Below are 21,507 nucleotides of genomic sequence, written 5' to 3' on the forward strand. Positions count from 1 at the left end.
TTATTATTTATCAGTATATTTATCCTTATTTTGCAACGGAGGACACACCACCTGGTTTTTACCACTTTGCTTTTATCATTATTATCAAAAAACAGTTGCTTAACAGCAATCTTTCTAAACTCGTGCATATTATCAAGGTAATCCCTTATTTTCTGTTTAGCATTCTGCAGTTGATCCTCTTCTTGTTCCGTGAGATTTCCCCCATTCTGCAATAATTTAACATTTGTCAATCCTTCTAAATAATTCTTATTTCTTAACCATAGCTCCCTTTCTTTTATTTCCACCCTATTTTTAAACTCCAACTTAATTTTATCCCACTCCCTAGCTATATTTTCAGAAGAAATTTCTATCCTTTCTAATGTTCCTGAATAATCTCCACTACCCATTGCTTAAATTCCTCTCTTTTCAGCAGATAGGTGGGAAAGTGCCAGTGACATTTTTATTTCATTAACCAGTGTTTTTTAGTTGTTATTGGTGCATGATCTGAAATAGTTATTGGGTGCGTATCAAGACCTTCAATTAAATGCACACGTTCCTGTGAAATGTAAATTCTGTATAGCCTAGCCCAGTTTTTATATCATGAGGAATAACATGTAAATTCACTCTGAACTCTTATTACTGAATTCACATCTTCCATGCCAAATATTTTCATAAATTTGTTCAGAAATCTAGCCTCCTTTGTTATAATTTTCCTTCTGGGTCCCCCAGACACTTCTTCAGTTTTGCAAATCACATTCCATTCCCCACCTATAAGTAATATTCCTAGCTGAAAACTGATTATTTCTCCCAGAATTTCTTAAGCTCCATTATTTTAGATGGAATATAAATACATGCCAGTGTAATCCTCCTCCTTTGCCAGTAGCTCCTTAGCACTACAAATCTGCCACTATTTTTTATCTTCCTCTATCACTATTGGAGCTCCTCTTGCAATTAATATAAGTATTCTTCTTTTCCTTTGTCCCAAGTATTCCACTAAATAACCATCCTGAAAACCTTTATCAAATTTACATGTTCAGTTCTTGTGTCTCCTGTAGTGTAGCTATTTGCACTCTACATTTTTAACATAGTTCACTACTCTTTCTTTTTTGCATTTATCTGTGAGACTGTTAACATTTAAAGACATTACAGAAAGCATCATTTCATTAAAAAGTTATTCCCACCTTTTAGTACACATTTAGCTTTTTTGTTAAATGTCTAGTTCCAGCTTTTGTGTTATATACCTATACTGTTTAACAGGTTGAACGTTTATACAGCTGTTTCTTGTCATGTCCGTTTCAGCTTAAGTCACATCTTACAAAACATTTTGTTTACTGAAAGCCCTCAAACAAAAACACCCCCAATACCCCCTAAAACCTATTAACTTAATACTAATGCACACAATTATGTACATCTTCAAATACTGACGTTTCACCCTCCTAATAGGAACATAAGTCCCAAACTGACAGCCACACTCAAAGAGTTGAGTTAACTTAAAAGAAAGGTTAAACATGCTAAGACTCATAGTGTAGCCTGTGCTTCTAAGTGCTAACTGGTTTTGTCTTTTCTTTATAGCTCTCCCAGCTATGAAAGCATTCAAAGCATTCAAGGAAAACTAAATGCTTTCAGAGAACATTATGTCCTAGCCAATTTCTCTTCTCAGTTTTTTTCCTTCAGCCAATCACTCTCCACCAGCCTCTATCCAATTTCTCTTTATCAGATTGTCTCCACAAAGACAGGAGAACCAGGCAGCCAGTTTCTCTTTATCAGACTGTTTCCACAGAAACATGAAGAGCAGCTGCAGAACTGCATACACATTTTTGCTAGAAAAAAAGACTCAGTATTACTTTTCATTTACTTGCTTACTCTCAAAACTTGTTACTAAATGACTCTAAGGTCCTTAATCCAGTCATTTCCACATGCAAGAATGAGAAAAAGCACATTAAGTTTTATTTTGTCATGCTCTTTTAACCAGGCTTTTTTCATTGCATTGCCTCCATTTCTTAAAACTGAACAAGGAGAGAAAAAAATCAGCAGCACCTATTTACAGTCCCCATTACACTTACAATAACTGAGAAAAACTTTACTTTATAGCATTCAAAGAAAACTATACACCACAAAAATAGAGCTAGTAAGAAAAAAAATCTTTACTTACTGTTAACTTTCTCCCTCCATTTCCCCTCTCCAAAGCATTTTTAATATTAATGACATGAAGTAGGGCATATGCTTTAGAGCCCCCCATAAGTCCAACAAATTCTAAAAAAGTCCAATATTGGCAGATTTTCTCGTTCTGTCATATTTCACATATATAATTGTTGCACTGTAATCCCACATTAAGGTACTGGATTTATTGCTGTTCATCTGCATCTCCCAAATCCTGTCATTGCTTCATTTCTAACATACTCTCAATTCTTCTAGGCAGCTCTTGTGCTCCCTTCCTTCACGCCAACATTTTCCACTGAAACAATGGAAAACGTTTCACAGGTACAGTCTCTCTGTAGTCTTTATTACCAGAAGAACAAGAAATAGAATCTCATTTTGTTTCACAGCTCACTTTTTGTTGGGCAAACTTTTGTATCTCCTCCTTAGCGTCAAAAAAATATTTTCTCCTTCCAAGGTAGAATACTTTGAAGACAGCTGGGTACAGCCGTTTAAATCTCACACCTGCATCTTGACATTCCCTGAACAGTGGAATAAACTTGCTTTCTTCTGCCTGTTGTACAATGAGTAATCATTCTCCACAAACACTCTGCTCTCTCCTATTTTTAGTACTCTGTCCTTCTGCTGCAGTTTTGCCAAAATCAACTCCTCCTGCTGGTATGATTGCATTTGTATTATTAAAAGTCTAGGCTGTTTTCTCATAACCAGGTTTGGAGCATACACACAATGTCCCCTTTCAACTAACAACTCTTGCTGTGGAATACCAGTCCAGTTGCTTATTTGTGCTTTCATAAAATTAATGCAGTCTGTTCCTTCCAGCTTCTCTAGTACAGCTGAAAATATCAAGTTTTGCCTGCATGATCTGTCCTTTAACTCTTTTTTTTTTTTTTAAACATCTCTTCCTGAGCAGTCTTTCAGCCAGCCTTTTCTTCATTTCGACCTCTGATTTTTGCAGCTTTTCACCTCATCTGAATATTTGTTTAAAGCTTCTTCCATTTTTCACAGGCTTTTGTTGTTTGTGTTTCATTTATTTTAACCAGCTCTGTGTGCAGTAGTCTTGTGTCTTCCTTAAGGATACTGGAATTCATGTCTGGAGGTTGCATTGCTTTTTGTTGAACAGCTGCAGAATTTTCTCCAGTCAGTGTTTTCTCCTCACTTTCTGTAGCTGATTTTTTCCAGGTCTTTTGCATTTCTTTTTTCCTGGCATCCAGGTAGCATATTTACTAGCCAGTTACTGAAAGTTACCCATAAACACCATTCTCTGCTGAGTTTCTGTTTTCACACTGGGAGATCTAGAATTAAGTTGTTGCTCACTGTGCAGCCATCTTGAAAGTCCAGCCCACCAGTCCTTGGCAACAGATCTTGAAGCAGGGCATACTCTGAGAACTTGAGTCATCTGCAGCCATGACAGGTAGCCAGGACTAGTTATGGAATGCTCTAAAAACTTAGCCATCTAGGCAGTTACACATTTTAACTGTGGGGAACTACTTAGTTTGCCCTATACTTAAAAGCAAGTTGAAAGCACACCCTGAAAAGCAACCCAAATGGCACTGATGAGCCGCTTCTGCAACTGACAGTATAGTAGTGTGTGATGTGTCTTAGGAATCTTCCATGCTGCTGCACACACAACGACTGAATGAGCTGTTTGTGCATGCTGTTATCACCAGGGACTGAGTTACGGTGGCCAGTCCAAATCTTGAGTTGATGTACAATTATAAGATAGGTGTAACTCCCCCACACTCATTTTTTTTTAATCTGAATTTGGGATTACAGGAATATTTACAATGGACCACTAATATGATCACTCTTAAAAATGAGGGAGTTTTCTGTGTGAAACAAACTGAATAGCATACTGAGGTGTGAATTTCTTTTATCCCAGTCATAAGTCAAACATCTAAGATGTATATAAAAGGTGCACACTGGGGGGGGTCAGTTTGAGCTAAGTTTAGAAGCAACTCAGGCTAGAGGTTGTGTATGCAAATCAAGGTGGACACGTTTACTCTGGTCTGTGAGAGCAAGAGGATGACACTAGTGAAATATATTACAAGAACTGGGCAGAGCCGCTTGACCAGACTTAAACAACTGAGATATACATATAAAAAGGGTGGCGAATGGGTGGTACGGTGATTAGCCTTTGAATGACAGAAAAAGACCATAAATATCACAGGATCATATTAACAATCACAGATACGGTCTGTAAAGAGCTGTTTGTCTCTGTGAAACAGGGTAAAAAATATTGCAGGCAGAAGTTTTTAAATTATCATGGACCTGAATTATCCAGGGCAGTGTGTATCTATGACACATAATGAAATACACTTCTACTGCCATAATTTTTTTCTCTTTATTATAAATATCAGAGGTGACTCTAATATGAAAATCTTTAGTCTGTCGAGGGATAGCGTGTGTATGAAAGCTAAATTTTCCATTAACTCACTTTATCCTTTACAGGGTTATGGGGATTCTGAAGCCTATCCTAGCACCTAGTAGGTCAAATGTGTTGAAAACCATTCCGGACAGGGGGCCAGTCTACTGCAGCACACGCATGCACACATACGGATAATTTGAATAATGGCCATTAACCTACTGCATATTCAGCATAGTATTTAATCCGTGTGATTTTTACCTCTGTGCCTGCTCAACATCAAACATCTCCCACAATGAGACATGACTCATTCATTCCCTTACCCGGCAATTTCACCCAAGGTCAGGAAAATAACTATCAGTAGGAGACTGTCATTCAGCCAGCCATGAGAGTGCTTTATGCTCTCATCAGCATCCTGGCAATGAGGGAGTTTTTATTTAACAGCCTAACACCACCCCTGGGTGGGGAAATGTATGATTCACGTCAGTGCAAAGGACCACAACACATTCTCCATATAAGTACATGCTTCTGCACATCTGCACTGAAGACTACCACTAGGCAGTAGTCGAGTAAGCTTAATGTCAGCTCACCTACTGAATCCATCTGTGTGTGCCCAGCTCCATCTTGCCCTACCACAGGATGAACATGCCCATCATCCCCTGCTAAGCACCTGACCTGCTAATCAAACCTCACCTTTTATCTGCAGAGAGTTTATGTGGCTACTTCTGACTCAAAGGAGGTGTACCTCATTAGAGGGTGCTTTATTCTATAAGGATGGTCTCAATGGAAAGAGAGAGACAACTACAGTTTTGCATTTTTTGTGAAAGCTTTGAAGTCCCAAACCATGTTTTTCAAAATGATTACTTTATTATTACAGTGGGATTATGTACATATTTTATTTTACTCATCCATTAAAATATGACAACTTAAAACTATTTATTAAATGTGGGTCACAACAAATTTATTTTTATCCCCCCCCCCGGGGGGGGGGGTTACTGCTCATTTATCCCTGCATGCAATGCAAGTGTGTGTGTGCCTTTCGGCTTTTCCCGGTTAGGGGTCGCCACAGCGGAACTCCGGTCCGCTAATGATTGGCAGTAGAGTTTTACGTGCTGGCTTGCTGGGCCTAACGCACAACCTTCAACGAAGGAACGCCCATTCACGCATGTCGTCACACAGTAGACGTTCTAACTGAGAATCGAATGGGCAACGTCTAACTGTGAGGCGACACCGCTACCGCAGCACCACCACCTCAGTAGTCCCTGCATGCAGGTAATAACCAAATACTCACATACAGTGCTAGAAAAAAAATTACTAGGAAATGTAAAGCTATTTCAGAGGTACAATCCTTACTGAAAGGAATACTCAACAGGCCTACATGCACAGTGGAATAGGTAGGATTCCAGAACATATTAGGATCAGCATCTGTAAATAAGGGTACACATAGCTTTTCATTAAAGTGGGGAATAAAATACTTGTGTGCATATCTGTAATAGTTGGCTCTACTTCAAAAGAAAGTAAAAGTAATTTATATTTCTTTGGAAATATGTCCTTTACTATCAGTTGAACAATACCACAAGAATCCCCATACTGATCCCAGAAATATGGCCAAGCCAACTCAAACAATAGGTTACATGCAATTATAAAGGAAATAATGACAATCTTAGCGGTGGAATACACTTGAAGGTCCAAGTACAGTACCCTGAGATATTTACTAAGTAACAAAGTATAACTGAAATATGGCCTCTTATAACTTGCTAGTAAGCTCTGGATGGTGACAGCTGTTTATGGGCTCAGTACAGGAGCTGGATCTGCTGCAACAGCAATGAATGAATGGGTGGATATTATCCATGTATTAAATGCAAGATATTACAGGCATTTTACACCAAAGTCAACAAAGCTGCTTTATGTTCTACTTACATTCAGGCCAGTATAGAATTTCTGTTCTGGAAAAAAAGGAAAAATGAAAGCTGTGCATGCTTACAATTTAAATCAAATATGCGTATGCTAGGTTAAAGCAGTTTGTGCTTTTGCTACCACTTAAGCGTACCAGTTGTTGGAAACAACCCACTGTAGCCTTTTCTCTCTTTGAAGTGTGAACGGTACTGATAGCGTGAATTATCCTCTCTGTTGCATTAGTGATTTGATGAAAGCATTTAAAAAGCATTATTTTCCAAGTTTTTACTTTAAAGTTACACAATTTTATAAAATATCGCTTTGTTTTCTGAATGCCTGGTTGCCAAAATGGGTTTCTTGCTTAAGACTGTCATTTTTGGATTTTTCTAGTAGTGAAAAGGTATGCTCTCAAGTGCACACTGTCTTGCTAAGGACAGGATATATTCTGATGGTTTTCTCTGGGTTACAATGAATTGTATACATTAATCCCTACATCACTCAATGGGTTGCCAACTGGCTAACTGACAGAACCCACACTGTAAATGTAGCCAACTCCAAATCCAGCTCCAGAAAAGTGAAGTACCTCAGGGTTCAGTCCTAGGACCGCTCTTGTTTGGCATCTACTTCTCTGAAGTACAGGCCAACACTAAGGGACTCTGGCTAACACAGTTTGCAGATGACTGCAAACTGGGAGCCATTACTGAATCCCCAAATGATGTAGATATTCTACAAAAGAGCCTTACAGAAACAGATGCTTGGTGCCAGAGCTCAATGCCAAGAAACATATAGTTATCCCCTTTGGGAAAAAACATGTACCCATAAATTACCACAGAGGTGGCAGTACACTAAACACCGAAAGTGTGATAAGAGATTTAGGGACACAGGTGGACAGTGGTCTCACCTTCAATAACCACATTGCCACAACAGTCAGGAAATCCTTCTATGTGACACACCTCATCACTAAGGGCTTTTCATCCAGAAAAAAGGAGGTAATTGTCCTACTGCACTCATCACTCATTAGACCCATTATAGAATACAACGCCCAGTTTGGTATGTACCTCTTAAGACATTTGCAACAACTGGAAAGGCTGCAGAAATACCTCACTAAAAGAATCACAGGCCTAAAGCAGATGCCCTATGCTGACCGTCTAAAAAAACTCCAGCTATACTCTGTCGCATATCGTCTACTCAGAGGCGACCTCTGCTTAATATACAAGGCCATGTCAAACCCAGAGCTGTTGGACAAGCTACACTTAAAAAAATCCCAATCCCTCAGACCCACACGCTCCAGGGATCTAAACCTTGTCATCACAATGAACAAAACATGCTGGAGGGATAGGTTCCTGACCCAGAGACTCCCTAGACTCTGGAATAGACTGCCCATACATGTCAAGCAGAGCGCTTCTATGGCCGTCTTCAAAAGGAACCTTGACGATTGGATGGGAGATAGGAAATTCACCCCAGGGATCACGTCAGTCACCCTGCTAGACAGGTGTCCAGGGAAGTAAATACTGTGGGAAGAAATAGCCAAGAATTGTTATGGCTAGGCTTGTATTGGCCCTAGGGCCAATAGCCTAGTACCAACCTATGAGCAACATGATACACAACTCCACAAGTTATGGTAAAAAGCACTCACTTGTTAACTGAGCATTAAATAGAAGGCACATTAGCCTTCCCTCAAAATGCTTTAACTCTTCTATAAGCAAGCACAGATAAAGTCTATATCCAGAAGTAACCATCTTCAGGACTGATCAGGTACAAAGCTCTTCTGTCTTACAAACTTTTCTATGGACAGATACAGTACTCAAAAAAGAAGCAGCCATTTCCAGTGAACTTTCAGCATTTTGTGAAATATTTCACACAGAATAGTTAATATTTTGTACAATTTGTATGCGTATTTAGCACTATGAAACAAAATTAATGTGATAAAACACATTAACTCTAATCAAGCAGAGGAAAACAATGAGGGGAATGTTAACAGAGACCTCTCAAAAGCCATCTTAAACACAACAAAAGTCTCTCTGTAAACAATATAACAAACAATCAGTTGTGAAAGTATTGAACCTCATTTAGACAAATAGTATAGTAACTAACATAGCCCTGTAATCAGAAAAAATATGGTTTAGAAAGACTTACCAACTCAGATTTGTAATATCCTATTGAATTCTCATCTAAAGCAAAGTATCGCCTCTTCCAATTTTTCATCTATACAAAGAAAATATCTAATTTAGTGCCAAGCAAAATGTTAAACTCCACACACACCATAACCTATGTATTCTAACCTTTGTCTCGTTTAGAAAACAACATTAAGAAAGGAATGAAAAAATTTACAACAGGGATTTATTAAGCAGTCAAAATACATCAAAATATGGAAAGAGAGCCATTATGTGCACTATTTCTTTAAAAAAACAGAGGTTACCTTACATATCTTACCCAACGCAAGAAGCACAAGAAATTACCCAGTTACAAAACACTATAAATAAGGCTTTAGAGAGGTATTTTCATGGTGAACCACAATCTACCTCATACAGATGTGGGTACTCTCCCACCTTAGGGGCAGCAGATGGTTAATCCAGATATCACATCAGAGCATTTTTTACATTACCAAAGCATTTCTCAGACAAAAAAAAAACTTACTCAAAAAGATGAATGATTGCATTGAGAAAGAAAAAGGTATCCAGGTTACAGGTGGCATTCATAACAAGGTACTCCATGAATTAGACTGGACTAGGCAGGGAAACTGTTCAACTTGTTAAAACCTCCAGACAAAGAACAAGTACTAACAAACTGGAAAATGGCCTAAACAACCACCATCTGCAAACGTGGCTCGAAAGTTGAATCTTTACTGCACCTTGGAATCTCAAGCAGCCACAGACAAGCTCAGTTTTTAACTTACATTTTGCTAACTGGTTTTGCTCTGTCAGGTCAAGCCCATTTTCAACAGGAAAAATTCCATATAACATAGAAGTATGTTCATAGAAGGTTACTAGGCTATTGTCCCTGAGCCCCTTATAAGCCTAGCCAAGGGCTTAACCCATGTTTAGACAGCAGGGACACAGGTGGAATCCCAGGGGTGTATTTTCTGTTTCTATACCAGTTATCCAGGTTGTGCTTAAAACGGGGTAAAGAGGTACTCTGCAGGACGTGGAGAGGTAGTCCATTCCACAGATGGGGGGATTCTCTGGGACACCAATCTGTCCTGCCAACAAGTCCTGTTGATGTCACAGACCAGGTTAAGCTTGCGCATGCGGGTTATTCGAGTGGAGCTTGACTTGCGGATATGCAGCAGTCCCATCAAGGAAGGGTCCGTGATCACCTTGTATGCCAGAGGTCACCTCTGAGGACTCTGTATGAAACTGAGTAGTGTGATAGAACTTTTAACCTGTGCATGGTACATGTTTGAGGCCCTGGATTCTCCTGGTGAGGAACCTCTGTGGTCTGTCCAGCTGCTGCATGTGCTTTGCGAGGTACACACCGAAAAGGGCACTGCGCTCAATAATCGGCCTTATAAGGGAAGAGTACAGGGATGTTATGACCTCCTTGTCTCTGGATTAGATATCCTTACTTATAAGGTGGGTCATGTAGAAGGCTTTCAGTACAACGGAAGCAACACGGTGGTCAAAATTCAGGTTGCTATCACCCTGGATGCCCAAATCCCTCAAGACTGATTGCGTGCTTAGAACATTGTTATTAATGTGACAATATGCAGGGACGTCACTCTCCCCAAAGGGGATGATGATGCATTTTTTGGTATGCAGTTTGAGGCCATGTTTCTGGCACCAGTCATTTGTCTGAGTGAGACCTTCTTGGAGAATGTCCACATCACTAGGGGAATTGATGACAGCACCCAGCTTGCAGTCATCTGCAAACATGGTCAGCTATAGCCCACTGGTTTTGGCCTGCACCTCAGAAAAGTATCTCTCAAATAACAGAGGCAGCAAGACCAAACCCTGGTGTAAGCTCCTGTTATGGGTCTACTGTTTGAGGTGGCTTCCCCTATTTTGACTAGGTGGGTTCTATCAGTGAGCCAGTTTGCTACCCATCTGGTAACATATGGATTGATGCCAAGTTGAGAGAGTTTGTCTATTATCCCCGAGTGAGGAATAGTGTTGAAGGCTTTGATCAGGTTAAGGTAAGTGGTGTGCACTGTCCTCCTCTCATCCATGGCTCTGGTGACTCTCTCAAAGAAGTCGACCAAATTTAACAGACATGAACTCCCCGTGATGAAGCTAAACTATGTAGGATCAAATGTTTGGAGGTTGCCAGTATCCTTGTTAATGAGGTCCATGATAATCCATTCTAGGGCCTTGCAGATGAGGCTAATTAGGCTGATGGGTCTATAATTTCCCGGATCAAGCAGATGCTCCACCTTTGTGCAAAGGGACTGGCTGTCCTCCACTCAGCTAGGTCAAAGCCAGTACTCAGGGCTTTGGTTGAATAGGGCACCTAATGGTGCTGCAAGTTCCTGCCTGAGTTAATGTAGGATGCAGCCTGGGATGTTATTGGGTCCCATAGAGACTGTACTTTTTGCCTTTGAGAGAGCAGTAATGAAATAAGTAGCGGCACCGCTGAGCAAAACAATGGAGGGTATCGAAAAGATGACACCACATAACAATCCAAGATAATCCCAATGCAGTAAAAATCTTACTCCAATGACATAAATCAGCATAATAAGAACAGGTATACAGAACAGCTCAAAGATTCATCAGACTCTTAAACATAAAAACACATTGAAACAAAATGCATAACAGATAGGGTAAACAGAAAAATAAAAAATAAGTGTACATTAATAAACATACCACTTTAGGACACATATGATAAAAATGATAGTAAGTAGTTACATTATGCAACAAAATAGTAGTTATAAATAAATACACATTAAGTGCTTAAACACATGTTAATTAATATAAGATGGTGTGGTCAATAACATTACATTTATTGACTGTCTCAAAAGTAAGAAGGTTGTGAAAACACAACAGTGCATACATTCCTATGTACAGCCTATAGTACATCTTAACATTTCTTCACCAGTAGCCTCCTGGATTTCAACAGCTGCTGTGTGGGGGAACCTTCCATTAATACCTGGTGCCAGGTCAGTCCCTAATATTTAATAATCCCTGGATTTCCCTAGAAACCTGTTCTCTCCTACCTGAGAAACCTGTTCTAAAATCCTGAACCTGAATTGATGTCCTATACCTTTCTCATTAGTGTGTTTGGATAGTGCATTATGTAGATTACCCTTCCTCGTGTGGTAGATCCTGTCCCTCCGAATCCTGTCCTTCAAGGTCCCATTGGTCTAGCGGACATGAGGTGCAACAGGCTAGGTATATCACATCCTTGGACATGCAGTTGCCTTTCGTTCTAATATGGTATGCACCAGAGCCATAGGGATAATGAAAGTCGGGCTCAGTGTTAATGTAACTACAAAAATTGCATTTGTTGCAGGTAGTCATGTAGGGACCTGAAAGACCAGAAGAGACATGACGTGTCCTTGGGTAGCAAAGCAAATTCTTGAGGTTCTTTCTGTTGCGGTATATGAACTTGGGTCGATCACCTGTAAGGCTCTTAATGGTACGGTCAACTGATAGAACATGCCAGTGCTTGGAAAAAACATCTTTGAGCGTGCCAACATCCCTGGTGTAAAATATGGGAAAAATCACTTCATTGTCAGTATGAGAGTTGTACCTTCTCTTGTGTAGGTCATAGCCTGGGGCACCTGTATATGATTCCATGGCACCTTCGGAGAAGTATGGTCTCGCTCTATCTTCCCTGAGGTGCTGTATGTCATCCATTCCTCTGATAATATCCAACTGGCTATATCCACGTTCCAACAACTTGACATTAAGATCTTCCAGTTCACTTTCAAAGAAGAAATGTTAAGATGTCTACACTATAGGAATTTATGCTGGGTTGTGTTTTCAACCTTCTTACTTTTGAGATCCTAAGTCAATAAATGTAATGTTATTGACCACACCATCTTATATTAATTAACATGTGTTTAAGCACTTAATGTGTATTTATTTATAACTACTATTTTTGTTGCATACATGTTTTTAACTACTTATTATCATGTTTTTATCATATTTGTCCTAAAGAGTGGTATGTTTATTAATGTACACTTATTTTTTATTTTTCTGTTTACCGTCTATGCATTTTGTTTCAAAGTGTTTTTATGAGCTATGCATCTTTAAGATGTTGATGTTTTTGGCGCCTTTCTACCTATTTAAAGCATTGATCTTTGATGGTTTTTTGTGATTAGGTCTGATGAAGCTATTGCGAAAGCGCTAACCTGTTTTATTAATAAACCTGCTTTTCATCAATTTTGCTGTCATTGGAGTAAGATTTTTACTGCATTGGGATTATCTTTTGGATTGTTATCCGTTTTGTCTTTTCGATACCCTCCATTGTTTTGCTCAGCGGTGCCGCTACTTATTTCATTATTTTTCACAGTCCTTGGTTTTCGCTGAGCATTTACTCTGCTGGTTCAATTACTTTTTAACTTTTGAGAGAGCAGTGATGACTTGTTCCCTAGATGTAAGGGGAAGGGGGTGGGTACTGGGGATGTCCTAATTTACTGATGGGGGGAAAGAGGGGTGAAATTTTTGCTGAATCTTTCAGCCAGCAAGTTTGCTATATCTACGGCATTTATATACGTGGTGTCCTTGACCATCAGTTCTGAACAGATCTGGGTGCTTCCTTTGAGGTTGCAGACTATACGCAATATAACAGCCAGACCAACATTTCTAGCACTATAACATTGGCAGATATGAGTATCTAAACTAGATGAGTCACCACATATCTATGCAACACGAAAGCCAGGTTTGCAATAAAATGAGCTGATACTCCGACTGAGATACATATGACCCGGAACGGACTAGTGAACTAGGCACAGAAGGAGCTGACCAGGGTGTGTGGAAGTGAGTAGCTCCTCCTAGCTTGCTCATCCTGATGGGAGGAAGGCTGTACCTTCTGCTGAGATAGTGACAGGAGGGTGTGTGTGTGTTCACCAAGTAGCATACTGTGTAATAGGAAGAACAGCGTATACAGAACAGCATATGCTCAAAGGTCCAGCATGTGAGCAATCTCATCACAGTTGCTGTACGAGGGCACAGGGATACAATAAGAATAAAGTCTAAAGCCTGCCTGAATGATGGGCACCGTTTGTATTTTGTTAAACTGATATTGGAAACCTGTTACAGAAAAACTAATCATTGCTATTCAAGTACTGTTAATTCATAACATCAGTGATAGGGAAAACTGGGCTTAAAAATTAGAATAGCAAGTGCAGTGAGTCCTTCACTATGACATTAGTCCAATGAACTTTAATAACGTCATCACAGTGCAATAAAAATAAATAGTGAAGGAAATACATACAAGAGACTTGTAATAAAAGTAAACGTATTTGCCTCTGTCCTGTTACTTGAAACGTACTTAAACAAAATTCATGAAATGGCTACATTAAACAAAATAAGAATTAATCACAGAATCAAAGATAACCAACCAGTCAAATATTCATTATTAAAACTGTTTGAATAAGTAATGATGGAAGTACAGTTGTGCAAGTTGCACTATAACAGTGGATGTTCAAATTCCTCAATGCTGCTACAGCCTATAGTTATTTGGGTTACATTCTACCCAAGATGCAACAGGTAGACAATCTTCAGAAGTCTCCTGCTTCCCTTCACACATGTATCCAGGCTGCTGTGTCCACAGGGAGAAATTAATAGCCTGTACGCCAGCTTCTTCAGTACTTTTCATGATGTCATTGAGAGAACATCCCTGGACTTCACTTGACAGATGGTCTTCTCTGACCTTCCACTTCTGACAGATAAGTCCCCTAGATTGTTTAAAAAAAAATGTTTTTCTCTAATCATTTTGCATAGGTTTCTAAAATGTGAGGTTTAGTAAGTTGTGCATGTATGCAAAAAAATAGAATTATCTGACTTCATTAAGTGACAGCTCACAGCATGTAAAAAATCACAGTTTCCAGTATCGCTAGTTGCATTCCAATGTTGTATTTATCTATCACCAGTCAGTTTTACCTGAGCTTCCATAACCTCCTGAAACCTACTTTACTTTTTTAAAGCCTTGTGCACTATTTAATTATATTTTCATTGTTCAAAATTCTATGCTGTTTCCTGTTTACACTGCAGAGTGAAACATTGTATTTAATTACTTTTTGATGATTTATCAGTTCATATAGCTTCTGCACGGGTGGTTGGCAGTGTTAATGTTAATTGATAGAGCCCAGTCCCACTAATGATGAACCATGAGCTCAGTGAGAAAGTCAACCAGAGCTGCTACTGAGGTCTGGCTTGTTGGCCAGCAGTTACCTGCCCTTAATATCTCAACTTGCTCAAATCAGCTTCCAACCAACAGTCATGCTTTACGCAGAGTTTTTCAAATGCTGTTGAAATTCTGCAGTTATGGCAGTTAGCTAGCATACCTACAAATGCAGAAGCAGAATGCAGTGGCAAAACTCAAAAGTCTGTATGAGAAGCATTCTAGAATCAGGAAGAATAAGATGTGCCAGTCAGATGCACAGTCTCAGTTAGAAACAGATTTTAGCATTCACTTTTGAAGCTTTTTGATGTGGGGCATGCTGATGCCGAATTATTGATAAAGACTCAAAAAGACTGGGATTTTCTACAAGATCAAATTACAGACAGAAAAATGATAATTGGTGGAGAGGACATTGAATTCAAAAAATTAAGGGACAGAAAGGAAAAACGACTACAGGCAGAAATGAAACGCAAAGATAAAGAACAGCTGAAAGAAAGTCAGAGAAGCTGGACAGTAGTGAACATGAAAATGACGATGAAGATGATGCAGCAGGAAACATGTCAAAATGCCACCAGAATTTAGTAACTGGTAGACAGCCTGTCAAAGAAGTGAGCACAGTAGATACAGGATCGCCTGAATCGGTATCCAAAAAACGATGACTGGTGGAAGATCCTCTTTATATTGCCAGCATGGACCACACAAAAATAACTTCTCGTCAAGCGATGCATATCATTGCACCGGCGCTGCAAGCAGCTGGTGTTGACGTAAATGATCTGGTTGTGTCCACAAGTTCAATACACAGAGTAAGGCAAGCTACGCGACAATCCATTGCTGAGAAAGTAAATCAGTTTCAACCATCAACACCCCTTGTAGCACATTTTGATGGGAAGCTGTTACCTCAAGGTGATGGAGAATTTGCTGATTACATGCCAATTGTTGTTACAGGTCAAAATACTGAAAAACTGCTGGACATACCCCAACTTCCATCAAGCACTGGTGAGGTGATGGGACAAGCAGTGGTACAGACACTGCATAGCTGGCCAGGTGTTCCAGAATGGCTAGCCGGTTTGTGCTTTGATACTACCAGTGCTGCTACTGGTGTGCACACAGGTGCCATCACAGTGATTCAGTGAGCATTTGAGAAACGACTCTTGTTTTTACCATGCAAACATAACATTTTAGAAATTATTTCTACAGCAGTGTTTGACATGCCCTTCCCATCTTCAGGACCACAAATGGAAGTTTTTAGAAGATTTCAAGAATACTGGAAACTTCTCGACTTGAATGCAGACGCACCACTGGTTAAGGAAACTGGAGGTAATGGATGTCTGTTAGACTGTGAGAAACACTGGCTAGCTGAGAAGTAAAGTCAGGTTGTTGCACTACTGCAAGACAAACTGACATGTGAAACACAGCCTCGTGATGACTACCTTGAATTTCTCAAGCTGTCACTGCTCGTCCTCGATGACAAACCACACCTGGTGCATACCATCATGCCAGGTGAATAGCAAAAGGCATATCTTCTTCTTCTTCTTCCGGCTTTTTCCCGGTTAGGGGTCGCCACAGCAGATCACCTTGTCCGCACATTAATTGGCAGTGGAGTTTTACGGTGTCGAGTTGCCAGCCCCTTCCACAGAAGGCACACTACCTAGGGCCAATTTAGAGTATCCAATCCACCTGCAGCATGTCTTTGGGATGTGGGAGGAAACCGGAGCACCGGAGGAAACCCACGCACAGGAGGACATGCAGACTCAAGGCACCCGAGCCGAGGATCGAACCGGAGAACCTCTTGCTGTGAGGCGGCAATGCTAACCACTGCACCACCGTGGCCACCCGAATAGCAAAAGGCATATACTGCCTTAAAATCTACTCCTTCCGGAAGCAGTTTAGATTAACTGCACATGAAATTCAGGCTTTTCGCCGAATCTGCCTCTTCACAGTGACAGTGTACATTAAGGCATGGTTTTCAGCTAATGACACTTGCAATGCTCCACTCAGTGATCTTTGATTGTTGCAGACATTGGAGTAATTTACAGCCATAGACAATTGCTTTGCAAAAGCTTAAGGGACACCTTTGGTATTTGAGCGAAGATCTCATAGCACTGTCCTTGTTCTCAGATAGAGTGTGGAAAGGAGAAACAGCACATTATTGAAGCCTTAAAAAGCCACCCAGTAAGGAAGATCTAAGAAGAGTCAATGCAAAAGCTGTTGCCAGTTTCCAGGGCATGACCTTATCTGACATCGCAGCAGAACGATCAATTAATCTGTTCACTGCTGTCAATATAAACCCATCTTTCCTAACAGCTGATCCTGCAGCAGATGCCTGACTTCATCATTGTGAAACAAGCTGTTACAGATTTGCGAGTTGTTAACGATTGTGCAGAACGAGCAGTCAAATTAGCAACTGACTTCAGTCAAGTGTTGACTCACAATGAGGAACAGCGAAGGTTGGTATATCAGATCACTGAACACCATCGACAAAGTCACAGAACCACTAAAAAGACACTATAGTACTATAAATGAACTGATGTAAACTTGAGCTTACTACCTATGAATGTTGTTAATTTTTACTAGGCTTATTTTTTCCTAAACTGTTTGACATTTGTGTTCAGAATTACAGACATTTCAGATGCAACATGAAACTGATATCTGCCAATTGTGTACTGATTTGTGAATATATTTCATTTCTATTGGTGCAATTTGGAAAAAAAATGTAAAAATCCCAGAATTTAAGTGCACTGCGCTGTCACTTAACTTAAAAGTTTAAGGCTTTAAATTTTATATGGTTCTTTGTCCTACCAATCCTAATAAAAATCAGGGGGTATAAGAACAGAAAATAAAAAAAAAAATGTTTTTGCATATATACATGAAACACCCTAAAGTCCCCTTTGGGGAACCCATCCACACATGAATCGTATGTTTGCTAATTTTTGCAGGAACTGGAACAGGATCTCTCTAAGAATGCCTAACAAAAGCATTATACTGTTATACTTTTTTGTATGGCACTGACATGTTCATAATTTTCTGACCTAATTTTCAATTGGCTTTTCAAGGTAAAAAATGAATGCACAATCCACAAAAAATTATATAAACCACATCAGTACTACTGCAGTTGTAATATTCTTGGTTACCATAGATAAGTTTTAATGTAATATGTTGCAGAAATGTATATTTGTTTGCACATTTGTATATTTTTATGCTAGCTACTGGTTTACGTGGTTAGGATATATTACATAGTTTTTATAGCTGAATGTACCTATTACTGCCAAGAAATTAAGACAGAAGAGTGTAGTAAATAAGTGCTTGCATCAACTGGTTTTGCATACAGTACCAATTCATTGTACTCAGATTAAGCATAATACTAGCACAGAGGTTATGTTGATATTGCAGTGAATATGCTATTTACAGGATGCAAAATATAGTGAAACATCAAATGTATTGTTAGAGAACATGCTATCCCAAAAAGTTGCCTGAGCACTGTATTAAAGATATAAGTTTTGAAGGATTATATAACCTCTACAGAGGAGTAATTCTTCAAAGGTACAAGAGGTAGTTTTTTAATGTGTCGCTTTAAATGCATATTTGTTTGCAAATTTGAACATGTTCATGCTAATTGTGAGTTTGCGTTGTTAGGATATATAACATAATATTCTGTAAAGGTGAATGCAAATATTACTGCCAAAAGGTTGTATGTGGTAAATAACTGTCTGTATTAACTGACTCTGCATAAAGGTACACATCTTCACTACTGAAATGTTTCAGAATATGCAGAACATTAATCACAGTAATACCAACCACGTTAAAGTCAGAGAAATATCAAAGGCAGTTAAGAAACATTTTTCTAAGACTGTTAAATCACATAGAAACATTTATGAAAAGTCAAAGATATGTCTGAAATTGAGGAAGTATTATTACTTAAGTGGCAAGTTATTTAAATGAAGGGGGTAAAATGTATGTTGCAACTATTGAGAGACATTAAGATATATTAGAGAATGGGCATAGTGTACATTAAACCCTGACTGGACAATGAACATTCTGCAGCCAGGGTTTACTGCACAGGTAATACCCACTGAAAAACAGTCTGCTACTTCACAGCAGCATATTAAGCTTCCATGAAGCTTTGACACTTAAAAAGCAAAAGAAAATGACTTACTAAACAGTGCTTTACTGTACAGGGACTGTAAAATGAAAAGGAAAAAAAGGAAATTGTCTGTGTGCGCATGTGTACGTTTGTGTTTGCATTAGTGGATCAGAGCATAAGTGAGAGTGACTAAAAGAGAAGATTCAGTGAAAACTTAAGAAAAAATTGATCAGTTTAAAAAAACAGTGTGTGTGTTACAGAGAGAACTGGGGAGAGAGAGAGCTCACACATGAATGAGAAAGACATATCTTTGGACTGCAAAAGACAGCAGCATTTCCTTAACAATAAGAAAGAAACTCTAATGTCCACCATACTCTAATAACTTTAATCCTCAGTGGTTTACCAGTAAATCACCAGCTCTTCAAGACAGAATTTGGTAGAGTAAAGAAGCATGTTGGATGGGGAGGATGGCAGCTGCAATGACTTGCCTTTTTTTTTTCCACTCATTCGATCAGAATGAAACATCTGATGAGTATTCACTCAAACTGGCTGCATCTGCTGTGTGTTTTGTGTGTGTTTGACTTTGTGCTTCTGAATGTGTGTGTGTGTGTTGTATACAGTTTATATATATATACATACATACACACACACTTTTTATTTTTTTACATACATACATACACAGACAAAAATCCATCCTTAACCCCACCGGGCAGCTAGCACATATAAGTTATATAATTATTTAATATGTGTGAGAGTGTGTGTGTGTGTGTGTGTGTGTGTGTGTGTGTGTGTGTGTGTGTATATATATATATATATATATATATATATATATAAAAGGCCCAGGACCTATTTTACACATAACATAATATAAAAAACAAGTATATAATAATAAAGAAAATACAACATAATTTAACAGACAGCCTGTTGCAATAATACCTCTCCAATGTGTGTTACTGAGGGAAATACTGTCCTTACAAGAGTAGAGGCATTCTGAATGCAGTGTCCCAGAATATATTAAGCATTATTGCTTGCTGATTGCCTGGCAACCTGAAATGGGCTATCACCATAAAGTCAAACGCTTTGAAAACACCCTTGGAGTAGCAGACAAACCAAAGGATAAAGCAGAGAACTGAAAATGTAAACCAGAGAAACTAAATGTCTGAAATCTTTAAGAAGTGGAATGGGAAGATAAGCATCTTTTAAGTGCAGAGTTACCAAGAAATCACAGGTGGAATGAGAGGTAAGAGAGACTGTAAAGGGAGAATTTTGAATTTTATGACTTTGATGTGAATGTTTAGGAAAATAAGATGTAGGACATGTCTCCAGATTTCTTCTTTCTACAGTATCTTAAAGATTCTTGAAAATTTTTCTTTTCCTGTTTTACCTGTAGGAACAGTTTCTATGACCACCTGAGACAAACATTTGCTCCAATCTAGGAGGAAACAGGGAGGTTTGACTGGACAGATGTGTAGGCATCCCCTGAAAAGGAGGAAAGGATTCTCACTGCAAGTTGTAGCCTTTTAGAATGATTCTCAAAACCCAAGAGTCTGAAGTTATGTGGTGCCACAGAAGGAAATGAAGACCTAGACACTGGGAGAGTTTTACCGAAATGCTAGGGTGAGAAGGGGAAGATCATACTGTCAAGTCTACTTTTTTAGATTGGCCTTTGTCCTGGGGAAGATTCTCCCTTCATTTCTGAACCTCCCTGACATTGCTTTCTGAAATTTTGTTTGCTTATGTCACGCTGAGACTTTATTCTGTTTCCTATACAAGGAGTCTAAGCTGTAAGGAACGTTTTTATTACATTTTGGCATGGAAGGCTAAAAAATCTAAGTGACCCCATGAATTCTCTTTCCTGGCCACAATTTGGAACCCGCTTCTTCTCACTCTAAGAAACACAGTAAACGCAAACTATTTTAAAACACAAAAAAGAGAATACCTAAAATTGCCTGGAGCTCTGTATTTGCATAAATCCTGGAAGGTGACTGTCCTGCTCCTTACTTCTTCCTATGTTTTTCCAAGCACTTTATCCTCAGTTATTAATCTAAATTTTCCTCCTTATCTAACTCTCCTAAAAAAAATTATCTCTCACCTCTTAATACTAATCCTCCATTTCCTCCTTTCTCATCTTCTACCAAGTTCATTTCTAGATATATGTTTCTTAGTTCTTTACATGATGTTGCCATTAATTAATGATACTCAGTTTAAATTTTGTATATTTCCTGATTAGTTGCATACCTCTTCTTACCATGTTCTTTATTTAAAGTTGTATTTTTTTCCAGGAGCTTTTCTCCCCAGGCCTCTTCTGAAAAGGAGTAGCTTTCTGCCCAGCTGGACTATCCCTGTAAACAAATGCAATAAATAAATAATAATTAACTAACTTTCCTCTTTAATCAAATCTTTTACGGACCTCAGCAAAGGATAAGACACTGTATACCTCTTTAACCAGGGCATCATTCTGAATTTCAGTTTTAACATCCTCTGGTAAATTCTGGGAATGTAACCAGGCAAACCTCATTACTGACCCTGTAGCAGATGCTTCAGATACAGCATTAACAGCATCTTAAGAACATTTTAAAGAGTGGCTGGTTACCTTATTCAGACAGGATATTAAAAGATTCAGAGATGAAGGGAGATTATCACTTCAATTTCTCATGTTAAAAGAATCAAGCAGAAACTTGGACACGTGAGCCTGACAATTCATTATTCTGAAACCCTAAGGTGGAATAGAAATTCTTCACAAACCTAT

At 38.9% G+C, this 21,507-nt stretch overlaps 1 protein-coding gene across 11 annotated transcripts in view; it reads right to left on the minus strand.

Annotated features, from left to right (window-relative positions):
- The window catches only part of PLEKHA1 (pleckstrin homology domain containing A1), a 2,820,639-nt gene that overhangs the window by 375,765 nt on the left and 2,423,367 nt on the right, over nt 1–21,507 (minus strand). For all 11 annotated transcript variants that reach the window (XM_044056044.1, XM_044056048.1, XM_044056047.1 and 8 more), the window contains one exon: nt 8,531–8,599. In XM_044056044.1, coding sequence (XP_043911979.1) covers nt 8,531–8,599 — 69 coding nt within the window. The remainder of the gene's footprint in view (nt 1–8,530; nt 8,600–21,507) is intronic.

The sequence above is a fragment of the Protopterus annectens genome, chromosome 14.part0 (genome assembly GCF_019279795.1).
Source record: "Protopterus annectens isolate FY-2018-M chromosome 14.part0, PAN1.0, whole genome shotgun sequence".
Classification (NCBI taxonomy): domain Eukaryota; kingdom Metazoa; phylum Chordata; order Ceratodontiformes; family Protopteridae; genus Protopterus; species Protopterus annectens.